This window comes from Sorex fumeus, unplaced genomic scaffold (assembly GCF_029834395.1).
Source record: "Sorex fumeus unplaced genomic scaffold, SorFum_2.1 ptg000047l, whole genome shotgun sequence".
Classification (NCBI taxonomy): domain Eukaryota; kingdom Metazoa; phylum Chordata; class Mammalia; order Eulipotyphla; family Soricidae; genus Sorex; species Sorex fumeus.
This window is the reverse complement of record NW_026606104.1, coordinates 24,633,622-24,652,675: the sequence shown is the minus strand read 5'-3', so window position 1 is coordinate 24,652,675 and position 19,054 is coordinate 24,633,622. Positions and strand designations below refer to the sequence as shown.

The window sequence follows — 19,054 nt, the reverse complement described above, 5'->3', positions numbered from 1 at the left end:
TCCTATGGAGAACTAATTTTTAAGAGGAATGTCTCTACGTATGTGGAAGAGAAAAATGGAAGGGCTAGATAGAGATTTCCAGGAACAAATGATGAAAGTCATTGTGGAGAGCATGCTTAACTGAAATCCCTTGCATGAAACAAGGGAGACGTAAAAATATTAAGAAGGTGGCTTGATGCTTAAAGAATGATACTTGTGGGATATACAAAACTGAAGCACTACTAATACAGAGCCAAATTTATTTTCTTCTCAAATGATAATGAAGGGGGGAAATGGGAGACAAGCATAAGTTTAATGAAAATTGGAGTCTGGAAAGAGGTTGAACTGGTATACAACCCGTTGGGCTCCTTCAGGTTGTTTTATAGGCCTAACATTCCTAGTTGGCAGAAGTGATAGTTTCCAAAGCCCTGTTTCTATGGAGAAGATTTGGGCAATCTGTTGCAGCCTGAAAATCAGAGCCAAAAGAAAACAAAAACAGAAACTCATTACTGCCTGCCATTAAAAACGTAAACCATCACTGTTGCTCTCTCTTCAGATGGTGCCTAATTTTACTCCCTCTACTATAATTTCCTTTCCTAATCTAGATATATTTTGAACGCCTTTGGAAACCATTACAACATTTGTTATTCAAATTAAAACATGTGTTCTGAGTGAATGAAGAAATTTGGTAAGCATTTCATTTTGAAATTTCCAACTGACCTCCTTAGCTCTCTTACATTTAAATGACATGAAACAGTTTACACAGGCCTTTTCCTTGATAAGTTCATTTCCTTAACATAGGAAAAAGGTTTTTGTGTGTTTTTTAGACATTGAACAACCGCCTAAAAGATAAAGTGTCCATCTCATCACAGAAATTCAGAGCTGGAAGTAACTATGGACATCATCTTGTGTAGTGGCACACAAGTATATCTATCTTACTGAAGTTTGTTTCAGACCTAAGGAGAGGCACATATCACTAGAATTTCAAAATGTTATTTAAAACTGAGGATGCATTGATATAATTTGGTTTTCTCTGTTTGTTATTCTAAAATGTTACTGAAAATAGCTTTTTAACAAAGATCATTTTCTTGTGTTGCCACTGTCTCAATGCCATGTAAGATATTCAACAATATCCCTGGTCACTGGCCTTCTCTGCCATTTAATATCACCAAAAATGATATTAATTGCTACCTTGCTACTACTGCTTAATAAATTTACTACTGCTTGAAAATTATTTATATATGTATAATTTGTGGGAAAAACAAATTGTAAGTAAAACCCTTGATGATTAAAAAGTCACTACTTTCATCATACAGGTTAACCCACTCCAAAAACCATTTGCGACCATTTTGTTTCATGACCATCTTTGCCAAATAAGTGCCAGTTGTTTTCTAAGGTCTATATGCTACATTATCTGCTGAAAGAATGGAGAGAAAAGGGCTAGTTCTTGAGTAGTAAAAGTGGGACATTACAGAAAATAGGAAAGTCTGGGTTCTGCTATGGATGGAGTGAATGATCTTCAGCAGGATGTCCATAGTACATAGCTAAATTGTGTCTCTGTGTGAAGTTGTCCTTCGTGGCTTCATTATCTAAGAGCTTAAAAGTAACCAGTTGAAGGGTCTATCTCAGATCTACCAGGGACATAGTTACTGAGCAAAATTTACTTAATGCTTTCAATACAGATCTTCCTTTTACATGTTCTGGATCAGACCATCAGGGACATTATTATTCTGTACCATAACTAAACATCTCTTTGCCCAAATCAGCTTAACAGAGTATCTCAATCTTTTGTAGTCCTTATTCCCTAATTCTCCAATTAAAACAAGTTGATGTGGGGAGCTGGAGTGATAGTACAGCGGGTAAGGCTGACCTAGGTTCAATCCCTGACATCCCATATGGTTCCCCAAGCACTGCCAGAGTAATTCCTGAGTGCAGAACCAGGAGTAACCCCTGAGCATCGCTGAGTGTGATCCAGTAAAGCAAAAAAAGAAAAAGAAGTTGATGTGGAGGTGGCTCAAGAGATAGTACAAGGGCTAAGACACTTGCCTTGCATGAGGCTGGTCCCAAGTTCAATCCCTGCACTGAGAACCTCTGTGTTCTGTAGCAAATTTTAAAAGTTGGGGGAGGGTGTGTGTATGTCCAAAGTTCTAAAGCTATGCAGGATCTCTAATAGAATATAATCTCTCAGCCCTAGGAACCCAAAGAGAGAAATGAAAAGATTATCATTCATGCTAGGCTTTGTGCTAGTGTGCTAAATAATCTCTTTTGTCCACATATCCATCCTATTAGATAGATGCAAAAGCAGAGTTATTCAAAATCAGATGAACTCTGCAGGGGAAATAAATTCAAATCAAGCTCTAGCTGGGTTGTAAGTTGTCTGAACCCTGTTTACAAACCTCCTCAGATCTGCGTGTCCAGATCTCAGTTACTTCAAAAATGCAAAGCCCTGATTGCCAGTGGTCTACCCATGTGTCCCCTCCCATATTGCTGATGGCCCTCTCAGCATTATTAGGGTGGAGATTGGGCTTCATCATCCCACCAAGGTCATCTCGCCCAGCCAGCTCAACCCCCGACTTTTGTCCTTCCAGCACTGCCAGGTTCAGGCTGTGCTGGCTGTTAGGTCTGACTTCCCAGTGGCAAGAGAACCAGAATGTAGGCTGACTTAACTCCTCATATGGAAGGATGGGATTAATGAAAGAAATGGAGTCAGCTTGGTAATGCCCTCCCCGCCCTCATTCTGTTCTGAGATGTGGTTGGTTCATTTGGGGTTTTTTTTAATTTTGTTTTTTGTTTGTTTTTTTCCAAGAATCTCATTATTTTTTTTACTAGTTCTATACATTTTATTTTCATAAGTAGTTCACAGCAGTTTAGTACAGATAATATTCAAACTGTATATGCCAGACACAGTAACAACAAAGTCTCCAATGGAGACGTTACTGGGCCCGCTCGAGCAAATCGATGATCAACGGGAGGGCCTTTACCTTTAATATTCAAACACCCACCTAACCAGTGAGCATCTTCCCATCACAATAAGAGGAAAGTTATTTTTATCTAATAGGATAAAAAGTGCCAGTCATCCTAAATTCATTCTGGGTCCATTTAAGCCCATATATTCAAGAATACAAGCAAGTATGTTAAAACCAAACACATGTATGCTACTTTAGGTACATCAGTGGGCTAGAGTATAAGATGTTGTGCAGCCACAAATGCAGCTGTGCGCTCCAGGAAATACCACATTGCTCTCTTCTGGAAGCTTTGTTTTATAGTCTCTGGATCTTGGCTGCTGATGAGACAACCGGGGACAGTTTGTGAGTGTGACTGCCAACCTACTGGAAAATTGGGGAGATGGGTGGAGAAGGCTTGGAGATCTCAGCCATGGATCCCGCATACCTGGTTTCCTCTGCTGGTTCCTTCATGGGTGAGGCTCGTCTGAGTGTGTGGAGAGTGGCCTTGAGCATGGCTGCAGCTGGGTCTGTATGTTTTCGGTTGCTGGGTTTCTGCTTGGGGCAGGAAGGGAAAGTCAACCCGCTCCCCTTCTGAGGGGCCCCAGTGGAGACAGCCTGCTGTGGGGTCGGTAGATTCACGTGATAGATTCATTTAGCCTTTTTGGAGACTGAGCTTTTAGCTGTTTTCTTGTAAAGCTGAGAACTGGCTTGATAATATAAAACTTCATGTTTTCATCTTTTTGTGCCTCATACCTCCTTGTCACTTAACTTACTACCTCTGGTTGCTTACACACACCTGTACATGCACAAGGACACATGAACCCTTAGAATCTCATAAAGTGTTACCTGTCAGTTTTGATTTTTTTAGAAATTCCTGGCTAAAACAGAAATTTATGCTCATATATTATAAAATGGCAATGCTGCCATTCATTCTTCAAAAGTCCAAGAAAACTTTAAAGTAAAAGAATCCTCACGATGACTTAAGGACTCAAGTGCCTACCTGGCAAGCATAAGGTCACAATCCCCACCCCCAGTGTCACAGATGCATGAAACATGAACCATGAAACTCTGCTGTCTGTAATCTCTAGCTCCACAAGCAAGGCCCAACCACACTGCAGTCAGGTTTGTGCATGTATGGCAGCACGGCAAGCCAAGCACGATGCTCTGGTCCTATCAGCAAAATGTGCACAAGCGAAACTCAATAGTGCCACCCCGGTGCACATAGCTGTGAGGGTGCAAGCACCACAGCCAACATATGGGAAACTCCAGTCATCAAAACAACATTAAGAGAGGAAAAGGCAAGAATTTTCTAAATAATAATAATAATAACAACAATTACAATAATAAAGGCACTCTTTAGTAGACCACTAACAGGTAACTGAAAGAAAAAGCTGTTGGTAGGCTATTCCATGTGGGAAGCATCTTGGATGGCACAAATTGTATCACCAGAACCACCTGGGTTTGTATTCACCAACACCTGCTTATCTCTCCTGGCTTTTATGAAAAGCTGTGCTGATACTTATTTGAGTGGAAAGGCTTGTCTTAATTGCGACAATCCCACATTGTCTAATAGGATAAAAAGTGTCAGTCATCCTAAATTCAAGTCCTAATTCTCTCGCTTCTTGCCTGTTTGACTTGAGAATGTCATAATACCTCTCAGTAGATATTTCTTCACTGCATACTAGGGAAAGACTGAGTTTGCCCACCTTTCCGTTGGGCTAATGTGACATAGCGAAAGCACTTTGAAGAATATTTCAGAAGTGCTTTAAATGAATATGTAAAGGGAGGTAAGGCATGACTTTCTAATTTTTCTCACTTTTCTCACTAAAAATAACTAAATACTTCTACAAGAAAATATAAAGGAATTAGTCACTTAAGTTGCCTTTTACATCTTTAAGGTAATAATTAAAATATAAGAGATTGAATTTTCCTTCCCACGTAAGTTATAAATAGAAAAAAAATAGGTGCTGGAACAATAATACAGTAGGTAGGGCATTTGCTTTGCTGGTGGCCAACCCAGATTCCATCCCTGTCACCACATATCATCCCCCAAGCACTGCTGTGAATGATCCCTAGCACAGAACCAGGAATAAACCCTGAGCAAGCCAGGTGTACCTGCCAAAGAAAAGTGAAAAAAGAAGGAGGAGAGGGAAGAAAAAACAAATAGGGCCAACCCTGCAGTTTCACAGCCTCTGGGAAGTTTCAGACTATAATGCTAAGAGAAGGAATTCCAAGTTTTGAGGGGATGGAGGGATAAAGTCAAAGAGGCCAAGATGATGGAATTCAGGGGACAGCATAGCACAGTCAAAGGGTTAGAAACCCAGAGGTGTCCTCTGAATCAGTATTTAGTTGAGTCCAAAACAGTGCATACCTGTAAGGTTTCCCTAAAGCTAGGAAAGAACCACATATAGGCTTTGCTTGAATAGTTACTGGCACTTTTACCAGGCTTAGTTCGTGCCTCCTGTTTTCCAGGAAAACTGGAAAACATCTTCATTCACAAGATGCTAGGTAGAGTAGTACATAGAGGAGACCCTGAAACAGTGAGAAATAATTAGTCCTAAGCAAAATGCTGCTCTCATCCAGTCTCAGAAAACTTAAAAGCAAAACCTTAAATGATTGTTTTCAAGTCACTAAACTGCTTTTCAGACCAAAACTCAAGAATATGTATAGGAACACAAAAAAATACCAAGCATCCAACCTGGTCATATTGGTAATGTCTGGCATTTAGTAAAAAAAAAATAAAATTACTAGTCATGAATTGAAAAAAAAAGATTTATGTACACACACTAGTATGGGCATGAACTGAGAATTCTGATCTCTCAGCTTGGCAAACGCATATTTATGTGCTACTTATGTTTGTTTGTTTTGGCCACATCTGGCAGCACTTGGGGTCACTCCTGCTCTGTGCTCGGGGTCACTCACAGCCGTACATTGGGTACCATAAAATGCTGGGGATCAATAGCAGACCACCTATGTGCAAAGCATGCACTCAACCCACTATCTCTCCATCCCTCAAATTCCACTGGTGAATACATTACTGCTGTGAATACATTACTTTCTTATAATAATATTTTATACATTTCAAGCAACATGACAAACAATTGTATCATGTGATGATTATACTATGAAAGGTTGTAAATCAATTCTTGAAGTGAAAAGCAGGGTGTTGTGGTTATGCAGTGAGATGCAGTGTTTTTAACATTTAAAACTGGGACTTTTAAAGAATGGTATTTTTTAAATTTAAAATTAAAATTAATTTAAAATTTAAAAAATTAACTCTGCAATTTTTTTGGCTTTTTGGGTCACACCAGGTGATGCACAGGGGTTACTCCTGGCTCTACACTCAGGAATTATCCCTGGAAGTGCTCAGGAGACCATATGGGATGCTGGGAATTGAACCCGGGTTGGCTGCATGCAAGGCAAATGCCCTATGCGCTGTGCTATTGCTCCAGCCCCAACTCTGCAATTTTTATAACTAAACAATAAACCCCCCAAAAATTGAATAGACAAAGGATATAAATAAACATTTTTCCAAAGAAGCTATACTTATGGCTAACAAGCTTTTAACAAACTGTGCAACCTCACTAATTGCTAAGAAAAAAATAAACCCTCCCCAGTAATTAAGACAGCATGGTACTGGGTTACAAACAGACCTGCAGATCAATGGAACAGAGTTGAATATTCTGTCACAGATCCCAAAATATATGACCACTTAATCTTTGACAAAGGAGCAAGAAATGTGAAGTGGAACAAGGAAAGCCTCTTCAACAAGTGGTGCTGGGAAAACTGATAGCTACCTGCAAAAAAAATGAACTCTGACCTCTGTCTAATGCCAGGCACAAAATTCAGATCAAAGTGTATTAAAGACCTCAATATGAGACATGAATCCATAAGGTACATAGAGGAAAATGTAGGCAGAACTCTCCACGACATTGAAGCTAAAAACATCTTTAAGGATGAAACAGCACTGACCATGCAAGTAGAAGCAAACATAAACAAATGGGACTATATCAAACTAAGAAGCTTCTGTACTTCAAAAGAAACAGTGACCAAAATACAGAAAGAGCTCACAGAATGGCAAAGAATATTTACCCAATACCCATCTGATAAGGGATTAATATTCAGGATATACAAGACACTAGTAGAATTGTACAAGAAAAAAACCTCCAACCCCATCAAAAAATGGGGAGAAGAAATGAACAGAAGTTTTCTCAAAAAAGAAATACAAATGGCCAAAAGACACATGAAAAACATTGCTAGCCATCAGGGAGATGCAAATCAAAACAACAATGAGATATCATGTCACACCACAGAGACTGGCACACATTCAAAAGAACAAAAGCAACCAGTGCTGGCATGGATGTGGGGAAAAGGGGACACTCTTTCTCTGTTGGTGGGAATGCCCACTATTCCAGCCTTTCTGGAAAACAATAAGGACAGTCCTTCAAAAACTAGAAATGGAGCTTCCATATGACCTCGCAATACCACTTCTGGGAATATATCCTGAGGATGCAAAAAAGCACAGTAGAAATGATATCTGCACCTAAATGTTCATTGCAGCACTGTTCACAATAGCCCAAATCTGGAAACAACCCAAGTGCCCTAGAACAGATGACTGGTTAAAGAAACTTTAGTACATCTACACAGTGGAGGACTATGCAGCTGTCAGGAGAGATGAAGCCATGAACTTTGCTTATAAATGGATAGACACGGAGAGTATCATGTTAAGTGAAATGAGTCAGAAAGAGAGGGACAGACATAGAAGGACTGCACTCATTTGTGGAGTATAAAACAACATGACATTAGGCTGAAACTTAAGGATAGTAGATACATGGGACAGATAGATTGCTCCATAACTGAAATCCTGCCTCATGAGCAAAGGGGAAAAGGCAGCTGGAGTAGAGAAGGGATCATTAAGAAAATGGTGGCTGGAGGAATTGGTCGGGATAGGAGATGTGTGCAGAAAGTAGATAAAGGACGAAAAATGATAACCTTTCAGGATCTGTATTGCAAACCATAATGCCCAAAAGGAGAGAGAGACTATGGGGAATAATGTCTGCCATGGAGCAGGGGGAGGGTGAGAAGGATGGGGGTATACCAGGGATATTGGTGGTGGGGAATGTGCACTGGTGGAGGGATGGGTGTTTGATCATTGTGTGATTGTATCCCAAAAATGAAAGCTTGTAACTATCTCACGGTGATTCAATAACATTTAAAATAAATAAATAAATAAAAATCACCAAGAGATATTGTCTCATACCTAAAATAATAACTTTTTGTTGGTGGTGGTGGTGGTGTTTGTTGTTGTTGTTGTTGTTGTTGTTTTGCTTTTTGGGTCACACCTAGCGATACACAGGGGTCACTCCTGGCTCATGCACTCAGGGATTACTCCTGCTCATGCTCAGGGGACCACATGGGATGCTGGGAATCGAACCCAGGCCGGGCCGCGTGTAACGCAAACACCCTACCTGCTGTGCTATCACTCCAGCCCCAAAACTGTTATTTTTTATTTTTTTTTTATTTTTTAAAAGACAAGAAATGGTTTGTGTTGGAGTCAATATGTCACTGTCACTGTCCTCCGTTGTTCATCGATTTGCTTGAGCAGACCCAGTAACGTCTCCATTGTAAGACTTGTTGTTACTGTGTTTGGCATATCGAATACGTCAGGGGTAGCTTGCCAGGGTGGGTGTTCATGCAGGCAAGAGTCATTATGACGGGGGTCAATATGATGAGGGAAAAAAGCCTTGTACACTGTCGGCAGAAATACAAACTAGTGCATTTATTCAATATAAATTTAGTTACATAAATTATGAAACACAGTATGGCAAGTTCTCAGAAAATGAGATCAGAACTATTGTATGATCCAGCTATTCTACTTTTGAGTATTTATCCAAATAATACAAAATCCTAGTTTAAAAAGATAATATGAAAACCTAGTATAAAAAGATAAAACACCCCATTGGTTCACTGCAACAAATATCTCTAACAGTCAAGATATGTAAACAACCCCAGTGCCTAACTATGAATGTTTAAAGAAGTAATGACTTAGGTATAGTACAAAAAGATGCAACCATAAAAAATAAAATCTAAAATCTGTAAATTTGGTCAAATTTAAATCTTTTGTATTTAGGCCCAAGGGCCCTAAAACATAACATAGAAAAGATATTTGCATTCCTATGTTCCTTGCAGCACTACCTACAATAGCCAAAATCTGGAAACAACCCAAGTGTCCAAGAAGAGATGACTGAACAAAGAAACTATGGTTTATATACACAGTAGAATATTACTTAGCCATAAGAAATCTAAAATCATGCAATTTTCTGCTACATGGATGTATCCGGAGAGTATCATGCTGAGTGAAGTTAGAGAGAAAGAGACTGACACAAAATTATTTTTTTTCATATTTGGGATATAAGGAAAAAATAGGATAAAAAATGCCCCAAAACAACAAAAACAAACAACAAAAACCTTTCTTCAGTAGGAAGCTTGCCATTTGTCAAGGGGTGGGAATGGGGTGAGGGATAGGTCAGAGAAAGGAATATCATGGCAATGGAGGAGGGAAGTGTTCAACCAGGAGGAAGAGGAGGGGTTGAAAGGTAGTAAGGTATTATGCATGAAACCTGATTGGCAATGGTACTGTAAACCAATGCCAAAAATTAGTAAGAAAAAAAGTACCTCTCTAGATACTGGGGATATTAGTGGTGGGAAAATGTACACTGGTGGAGGGATGGGTGTTCAATCATTGTATGACTGAAACTCAAACATGGAAGCTTTGTAACTGTCGCTCACAATGATTCAATAAAAAAGATTTTAAAACAATTTTTTAAAAAAGAAAAAGGTGCCTCTCAGAGAGGCAGCTTGGTGGGAGGGAGGAAAATGAGATGGAGGGGGGCATTGGTGGAGAAAAGTGGACACTGGTGAAGGGGTCAATGTTGAAACATTGTATTCCTGAAACCCAACCATGAATAAATTTGTAAATCACAGTGACTTAATAAAATTTTTGTTTTGGAGCTACACCCAGCAGTGCACAGGGATCAGTCTTGGCAGTTCTCAGGGGACCAAATGGGATGCTGAAGATTGAACTTGGATTGGCCTTGTGCAGGGCAAATGCCCTACGCGCCCCACCATCACTCAAGCCCCATAAAAAACATTTTTAATTAAAATAAATCTCAGGGCTGGAGTGCTAGTACAGCTGTTAGGGTTCTTACTTAGCATGCGGCTGACCCAAGCTCGATCCCCAGCACTCCATAGAGTCCCAGATCTACATGTACTATCTATAATATCTAGTATGGCAGCTAATATTTGGTTTGGTGAACTGTTCTTTTTTAGCAATAAGAAAATCTTTCCCCATCATTTATCTTTTTATATTGTTTATTTTATTTTTTATGATGATGACATTGGTTTACAAGTGGGCCAGTGGTATACATTTAATGTTCTAAGACCTATCCATCAGCAAATTCCAAATGCAGTCCACTGCATTCCTCTGGACCCTTTCAGTCCACTCTGCATTGTGGCAATCTCAGTTCCATGATCAGAGTCACAGAGGATTTGTTTTTGCTATTTATCATCTATTCTCTTGTTTTGTTTTTTTGTATATTAAATATATGTGTGTGATCATCTGAGAGAATAAGTTCTTCTGGTTTATTTTACTTAGCATACGCCCCTCTAATTATTCATGTTGTAGCAAAAGGCAGCCTCCCATCCATTCTTATAGCTGAGTAGTATTCCATTCTATACATATCCCCACATTCTTGTTTGTGTTCATCTGTCATTGGATAGAATGAACTCAGGTTGAAACTTGGGTCACTTCCATATCTTAGTTATTGTGGATAGCACTGTAATGATCTCAAATTAATGTTTTTGTGTCAATGGGATAGTTACCTGTGGTGAAATTAATATGGTAGTTCTATTTTTAATCTAAAAAAAATCATCTCCCTATTTCCCCAGCAGACTGAAATAGCAGTTTAAATTCCCTCCAACAGTGAAACAGTTTTCTCCTTTTTGTCCATATTCTCAGCTGCGCTTTCTTTCTTAATATAGGTCCTTCTTGTGTGCTGGAAATATAGTACAGGGATGTAGAAGATAAAGGAAAAAAATAACACTTAGTCATGATACATGTTCCTTTCCATTTATTGCTCAGTTTGGTTTGCTAAGATTTTGCTGAGGATCTTTGACATCCACTTTCATCAGAAACATTGCTCTGTAGTTTTCTTTCTTGGTGATTCCTCTCTGGTTTGGGGATCACGGTAATGTTGGCATCAGAGAAACTGAAAGATTTCCTGTTTCTTTAATTTTCTTCAGAAAAGGTTGAAAAGTACATTACCTTTATTTTTTTTGTAGGTCTCATCTAATCAAAGGTTTTAATAGAATAAAAATAAAATACTTTCCAATAAGAAAAAAATCCTGCCAACAGATTGCTTTGGAATTTGAATTCCTTCTGATGTTCCATTCTTCTTTTTTTTTTTACTTTTTTATTTATTTAATCATTTTTTTATTAGTGAAACACCATGAGGTACATTTATAGACTTATAAATTTTTGTGCTTGGGTTTCAGTTATACAATGATCAAGTACCCATCCCTCCACCAGTGCCCATCCTCCCCCACCACGGGTCCTAGCATCCCTCCCACCCCCCAGCCCCCCCCATCCCACCCTGCCGCTGTGGCAGGGCATTCCCCCTTGTTCTCTCTCTCTTCTTTTGGGTACTGTGTTTTGCCAGAGAGGCATTGAGTGGCAATCATGTTTGGTCTATAGATGAAAAGTACATTACCTTTAAAAGTTTTTTTAACCCCTTTTTATTTATCTTTGAAGTTAGAAATCACTAATAAAATTAGGAGACCTGACCTTTTGTTTTGAGGGAGATTTTGATTACTGTTTATTTCTTTGCCTGTAATTGGCCTTGTTAGGGTTTTCTGTTACCTTCAAATTTGGAATTGGAACACTGTACGATTCCAAAAATTCATCTTTTTCTTCAAGCTTCCCCAACTTAGTGACATAAAATTGTTCTCAGCGATCTCTCATGACCTTTTGCCTCTCTGTGACATCTGCTGTCACTTTTATCTCTGGTCTTCTTAGTTTAGTCTCTCATTATTTAGAGCTACATATTTTCATTCTTTCTTAATTAAATAAAACCTCAGAGGGGTTGGAGAGATTATACAGGGGTTAAGGTGCTTGACTTGTTTGTATATAACTTAATCAATCCTCAGTACCACATAGGGTTCCCCTGAGTACCTCCAGGAGTGTTCCCAGAGTATAGAGCCATGATCAAAAATAATGATGATGATGATGATGATGATGATGATGATGATGATGATGATGATAACCTAAGAGCTGAAAAGTGCAAGGTAGATTTCTGTTATTTTTCTAAGGCTTATTTTATAAAAATTAATAAATTACTTAATTAAAGAAATTCTACCTGCATTTTTCTTTGGGGCCGGGGAAGAGAGGTTCCCAAACAATGTTCAGAAGGCATGGGAGGTACTCCTGGTGATGTGCAGCTGACCAGATTGGATGGCTAATGGATGGTTTAATGCTCAGTCTCAGCTGGGGAGCACCACAATCTTTCCTACCCCTGCAGTGCCTTGAAAGGCAGGTGATGCTGGACACTGTGCATTAATCCCATGACACCGGCATCCAAGATTCATTTGCTCTGAGCCTTTGAGCTATTGCCCCAGCCCTCTACTTTGTCTGCTTGTTTTTTCTTTTAACCATAAGTGATTTTATACTTTTGTTTTGGGGCCACAGCCATTGGAGCTCAGGGTTTACTCCTGGCTCTGCACTCAGGAATTACTCCTGTCAAGACCATATGGGATGCCAGGGATCGAACCCAGACTGGCCATTGGGAAAGGCACTTGTGCCTCACCTGCTGTACTATCACTCCAGCCCCAGTGACTTTACAGTTATCCTCAATACCCTTCTCAATTCGATATGAGGTACAGGTTTTGAATCCTCTAATTGTCTGTTTAAAGATTCAGAGGGTTCATTTCCGTTGTCCTGCTTCATGAGAGATAGAGCTGTGTGGTATATTCTCATTCTACTTAGAAACAAACTAATTTCTATCATTTTATGTTCCTAACTTGTCTGTTCTGATTTCCCCCAGTTTGATGCTGACCGTGACGAGGATGAAGTGTTCTATGACATCAGTGTGGCAGTTGACAGCAAGTTATTTCCAAACAAAGAGGCTGCTGCAGGTAAGTCCCTGAGTCCATGGACATCAGGACCTACACTCTGATCCCCTGCCAACAGTCTGCAGCTTTGGAGTAATAGAACTCAACAAACTGCTGTAAGATCTGAAGGCCTGAAGGGTGACACTGCTCCCCAAGATTCCTACCTTCAAGTTAAAAATAAAGATGCCAAGGAATATTCCATTATACTCAGCCATAAAAGAAAAGAAAAGAAAAAGTATTGCAGTTTGCTGCTGTATCTAAGGACCTGGAAAGGATCATGCTGAGTGAAGTTAGTCATAGAGAGACTGACACAGAATGATCTCTCATATGCAAATTATAATGAAATAGAAGAAGTAGCACTGTCCTCCCGTTGTTCATCGATTTGCTTGAGCAGGCTCAGTAACGTCTTCATTGTGAGACTTGTTATTACTGTGTTTGGCGTATCAAGTATGTCACGGGTAGCTTGCCAGGCTTTGCTGTGCAGGCAAGATACTCTTGGTAGCTTTCTATCTTGTCAGGCTATTCAAGTGGGGCAGAGGAATGAAACCCAGGCCGGCCAGGCTGGCTGCGTGCAAGGCAAACGCCCTACTGCTGTGCTATTACTCCAGATGAAATAGAATGAGGGAATAATGAATACCCAAAGATAATGGAAATAACAGGAAAACTGGTAATCAGCAGGAAACACACCACCTGAGGGTACTGGGAGATAGGATATGGAGGTGCAATGGCTATTGTGGAGGGAAGATCAGACTAGAGTAGCGGGTGTGAGGAAAGGTGGTAGGTAAAGTGAAACCCTAGAGGCACCAGTACAGTAAACCATAATGCAAAAACATACATTTTTCCCTTTTTTAAAAAAAACTGAATCACCATGAGATACACAGTTACAAAGCTGTAACTTACATATCTTTAAGAAGTACATTCTGGTGGGTGGGAGGCAAGAGCTGGTAGAGGGGAGTTGGTAGAGGGGAGTGGACACTGATAAAGGGATGGTGTTGAAAAAAATGTATACCGGAACCCGAATCATGAATAACTTTGCAATTTCACAGTGATTAATAGAAAAAAAAACTAAAGATGCAAAGCAAAAAAAAAAAAAAAACTGTGTATTTGGACCTTTCTTCCTGTCACTACACAGGTAATAGCAGTTAGTCACTATATAGCTCAGGACCTATGTTCTATAACTGGGGAATAAAATAGAATCTGGCCCATTCTTCATGTGACAATTAAAAATTACAGTTTCCCCAGGACTCCCTGACTCATAAATGATTTTCCATACACCCATGTATCCTGGTGCACAGTCCGTGTCTGTCCCAGTTTTCCACATTCATTCTTTTTTTTTCCTTTTGGGCCACACCCGGCGATGCATAGGGGTTACTCCTGGATCTGCACTCAGGAATTACTCCTGGCAGTGCTCAGGGGGACCATATGGGATGCTGGGAATCAAACCCGGGTTGGCCGCATGCAAGGCAAACACCCTACCCACTGTCCTATCGCTCCAGTCCCCTTTACATTCATTCTTGCCTGGAAGTTTGAGTTAGTGTAAGTAATGCAGGTCATTGCTCCAGTTCTGTGGGAAGTACTTGAAGTTCTTTTTTTCTTTTCCTTAACTCCATTTTTAAATAGAAGTATTTATTTATTTATTTATTTAATTTATTTATTTTTTCTTTTTTTATTAGTGAAAAACCATGATGAAGGGTGTTGTGAGGGTCCTCCCAGGGTGGGAGAAGCATGCTAAAAGTAGTCGATAGACCAAACATGATTGCCACTCAAAGCCTCTCTTGCAAAACACAGTACCCAAAATTTGTAAGCCTATAACAGTACTTGAAGTTCTTGACCCTTCTTTCTCTTTCACTCTGACTGTGGGTCAACTCATTCTCCCTCATGTTTTCGACTTGTAGAACCGGACTTTGTTCCATTCCTGACTATTCTCCTTATTTGTGCCCTCAAGGGGGAAAGACCAAAAGTTCTTTGCTGTAGAGAAAAAGGATAAGCACTTAAACTTGGATGCCAAAGTTGCAGCCCATTCCTTGCGATTTAAAGAAAGGCAGAAAAGAAAGGCAAAGGTTTCTGAGCAAAACCAGAGAACCCAGACTACTGATGCCCACTCACCTGCCTCTCCTATTGCTGAGAAAGTTGGACTATGTAATATGCTTGTAAAATTATTTAAACAAAGCTACTGCTGCTCTGAAAAATGCACTGATATCTATACTTTTTAAGTTAATGTTTAATTTAGGACATTTATTTTGACTTCTAGCAAAATGCCTCGCTTCTCAGTGTCCTTGGTTTCCTAAAGTGAAGTGGAGATGCTGATTCAGCTGCTCCTCTATAGAATCCCTCCCCAACTTCGTGAGTGTCTAGAGGCATCATCCAAGGTTCCCATGTCCTGCAGTAATACTTCTCTGCTGGTTTATGTACTAGTTAGCAAGCAAATTGGGTGCTGTGTCCTTGTTCTCTCTGGGATAGTGTCCAGTCCTAGACCTTAGCAGGAGTCTCCCAGGGTTGAATCTTTCCTCTTTGAACCCAAGCTTACTAACAAAATACTTTCTCCACAACCCCAGCTCCCACTAACTCCCTCCTGAGACCCTGGGAAACTGTGTTCTGCTTCAGGCCTAAAATAAATCTGTTCTAATATAAACGAATAAATAAGACATACTTAGAGTTTTAGACTCTAAGACCAAATAAGTGGTTACCAGAAGAGAAGGAAGAAGATCTGGTGGGTAAATAAGGTAAAAAGGAACAATGATAAAGGATGAAATTGGACTTTTTAAAGTGGTAGACTTAATGTAGTGTAAAAACATGGTGATTTTCAGTGATGCGTGTCTGCAGCATTTATAATGTTAAAGTGCACCCTCAGTAAAAAATATTAAGAGAAAACAACAAGCACATAAGCCTCTTCTGACTGTGAGAGCCCTCAGTAAGGGAAGTGAGCCAGAGGACTGTGGTAGACCAGAAGTACATGATTCCTTCCCTCCTGGGGCAGCCTCTTCACTGCCCTACACTATTGCACCTATCCTCACTCTTTCAAGGGAACACAGAAACCTGCCCCTGTAGTTGAAATCTCTTGACTCATTGATGTTGATGACTGACCTAGTTCAACAAGTCCATTCGTGGCACGGCTAGACTCTGGATTTGTCCCTTCACTCTTTTCTTCCCTCTCAATCCTGGTCTTTGCAGAATCTCAGTTTTCCTGATTGGTTGCCATATACCTCCTCCACATGAGTAGCTGTCAGTGTTTCTTAGTTTAATGAAAATGATACATTTTTATTTGAGGAGACACATCCTGTGGTACTCAGGACTTCCTCCTGACTTTGCGCTCAGATATCACTCCTGGTAAGCTCAGGGGAGCATGCGTGGTGCCAGGTTGGCAAGGCAAGCACATTAATGACTGTACTCTCACTCTGGCCCCCAAAATTGTGTATGTCTAACCTGTATGAAATGAAGATTTGGACTATATGATATAGTAAAATGATTGCTACAGTCCACTTCTCTTCACAGAGTTACCATTTTCCTGTGGCTGATGAATGAACACCTGAAGTATATTGTCAACAGATTTCCAGTAACCAGTACAGCATAAGTTTTCATGTGACCTTGGATTCTGCATAGATGCATTATGTATTCCTTGATCAGCATCTTTGCATTTCCCTACCTCTGTACCCTTATGACTTTTTGAGATTTTAAATATAAAAGCATGTAGTTTGGCTCCTTTAAGAAAGCTAGGCAAAAATGTTCCTGCCCCTATTACTCAGAACTCATTGCTCCTGGGTACACCATGGAAGTCCTGTCTTTTGTTCTTACTCACTGGTTGAAGGCTTTGTCATTCTTTGCTGGCTTTTTTACCTCTTTTCTGGATTCTCCCAGTTGCCATGTGTCCAATGTCTTTCATGGGAATCTCACAGAATGAAGCTCTGATCACGCTGTCTCACTTAATCACTTAATCACTTAACTTCCCGTTAGTCGTCAATTTGCTCGAGCGGGCGCCAGTAACGTCTCCATTTGTCCCTGTCGCGTGCTAGTGTAGCCCAATGGCATCTCTTCGCTCCGGGAACTCAAACCGATCGTTCATGATCTTGACAAAGAAGTCTGACCATCTGGTAGGTGGGCGGCCACGCAGTCTCTTGACATCCCGTGGAATCCAATCAGTAACAGCTCTAGTCCAACGGTCGTCTTTAAATCTCATTACGTGACCAGCCCATCTGATTTTCGACACCTTGGCATATGAGACAGGTCCCTGATCCTTGATCGTCGACGGATGTCAGAACTCCGGATTCGACCCGCATGTGCAGACCCGCGTGTGGCGCAGGCAAGGACCCTGAAAATAAACAGCCGCCGCCGCACGAGTCGCCCTCTCTCGCCCCGCGTCCGCGTCTCCGCCGCTGCGGGCCCGCTCCGACGCCCCAGATCTATCTAACTGCAGCCATGAGCAGCAACGAGTGCTTCTGACGCTGTCTCACAAATAAATAAAATATGCTGTCCTGTGCTGTCCTGTCCTCCCATTGTTCATTGATTTGCTCGAGCGGGCTCAGTAACATCTCCATTGTGAGACTTCTTGTTACTGTGTTTGGCACATTGAATACTCTCGGTAGCTTGCCAGGCTCTTTGAGAGGGGCGGAGGAATCGAACCCAGCTTGGCCAGGCTGGCTGCGCGCAAGGCAAACACCCTACTGCTGTGCTATCACTCCAGAGCAGAATTTTCTATGACTTTTCTGCCAGCTAAGCTCCAATATCCTTAACATGGTAGGAAACCCTTATCTCCATTTTCCTACAGTGATCCTGTTCCTGTGTTGCTTCTTCCTCCCCATCACTTGCTTCCCCCAGTTCCTTGAACCTCAAGAATCTTACTTCTGGTTATTTGCAGAATTTACTCAAACTCTCTGTTTCTCTCCCTGTCCAGAAGATTATACTTTATATGTGATTTCCTCAAGATTTCCCCAGACCGCAGTACAGGTGTCTGCATGAAAACCGATCATTGCCTTTGGAATTTTATCTCAATTGTGATTATATAATTTGTTTTTGATTGGTAATAATCTGTTTAGCCCTATTACAGTATAAGACTTCACAAGGGAATGGGGTGGTAGGGAGAGAGACAGAGAGCACAGGCAATTAGGCATTTCTTTTCCAGTCCACCCATCCCAGCTGGGCACGTTGCCACAGAGCTATGTCATGTTTTCTTGAATTCCGGATCAGAATGTGCACTGGCTAACATGCCATAGAGGGTCATTTCTTAAAACCTCTGTATTTGGGGGTTCTAGGTGCAATGTCACATGTCCCTAGAGTTCTCCATAGCAGAGCTTTTGGCTGCATCACTCAACTTCTTTGTGTTTCAATTTCCTCATCTCTAAAGTAAAGACAAAAATGAAACCTAACTCAATTACTGTAAAGAGTAAATGACCTTTATTTTAAGTCTTTTTTTATTATTATTGAAACACCTTGAGGTACAGTTGTAGACTTACAAATTTTTGTGCTTGGGTTTCAATTATACAATGATCGTGTACCCATCCCTCCACCAGTGCCCATTTTTCACCACCACTGATCCCAGTACCCCTCTCACCCCCTGCCCCCCCATCCCACCCTGCCTTCGTGGCAGGGCATTCCCCTTTGTTCTAGTGAAATGAGTCAGAAAGAGAGGGACTGATATAGAAAGATTGCATTCATCTGGGGAACATAAAGTGACTTTTATTTTTAATTGAGTCACCATGACTTACAAAGCTGATCATGGTCAAGTTTCAATCACACAGTGTTCCAACACCCATCCCTCTACCATTGTATATTTCCTGCCAACAATGCCCCCAGTTTCCCTCCCAAGACCCTCTCTTAGCCTATCTCTAAGGCAGGAACTTTCCTTCTTTCTCTCTCTGTCTCTGTAAGGGTAAATGACTTACGTGTATCAAATATGTGGCTGTCACACTGAAAAAGTTCTACATAAGTTAGTGTCTTTGCTGAGGATTTGAAAAGTTATGGGTCTTGGGGCT

General features: G+C 40.6%; 1 protein-coding gene across 2 annotated transcripts in view; it reads left to right on the top strand.

Annotated features, from left to right (window-relative positions):
• AK5 (adenylate kinase 5) overlaps nucleotides 1-19,054 on the top strand; it is a 286,756-nt gene that overhangs the window by 119,634 nt on the left and 148,068 nt on the right. For both annotated transcript variants that reach the window (XM_056123767.1, XM_056123766.1), the window contains exon 7: nucleotides 13,022-13,112. In XM_056123767.1, the coding sequence (XP_055979742.1) occupies nucleotides 13,022-13,112 (91 nt within the window). The remainder of the gene's footprint in view (nucleotides 1-13,021; nucleotides 13,113-19,054) is intronic.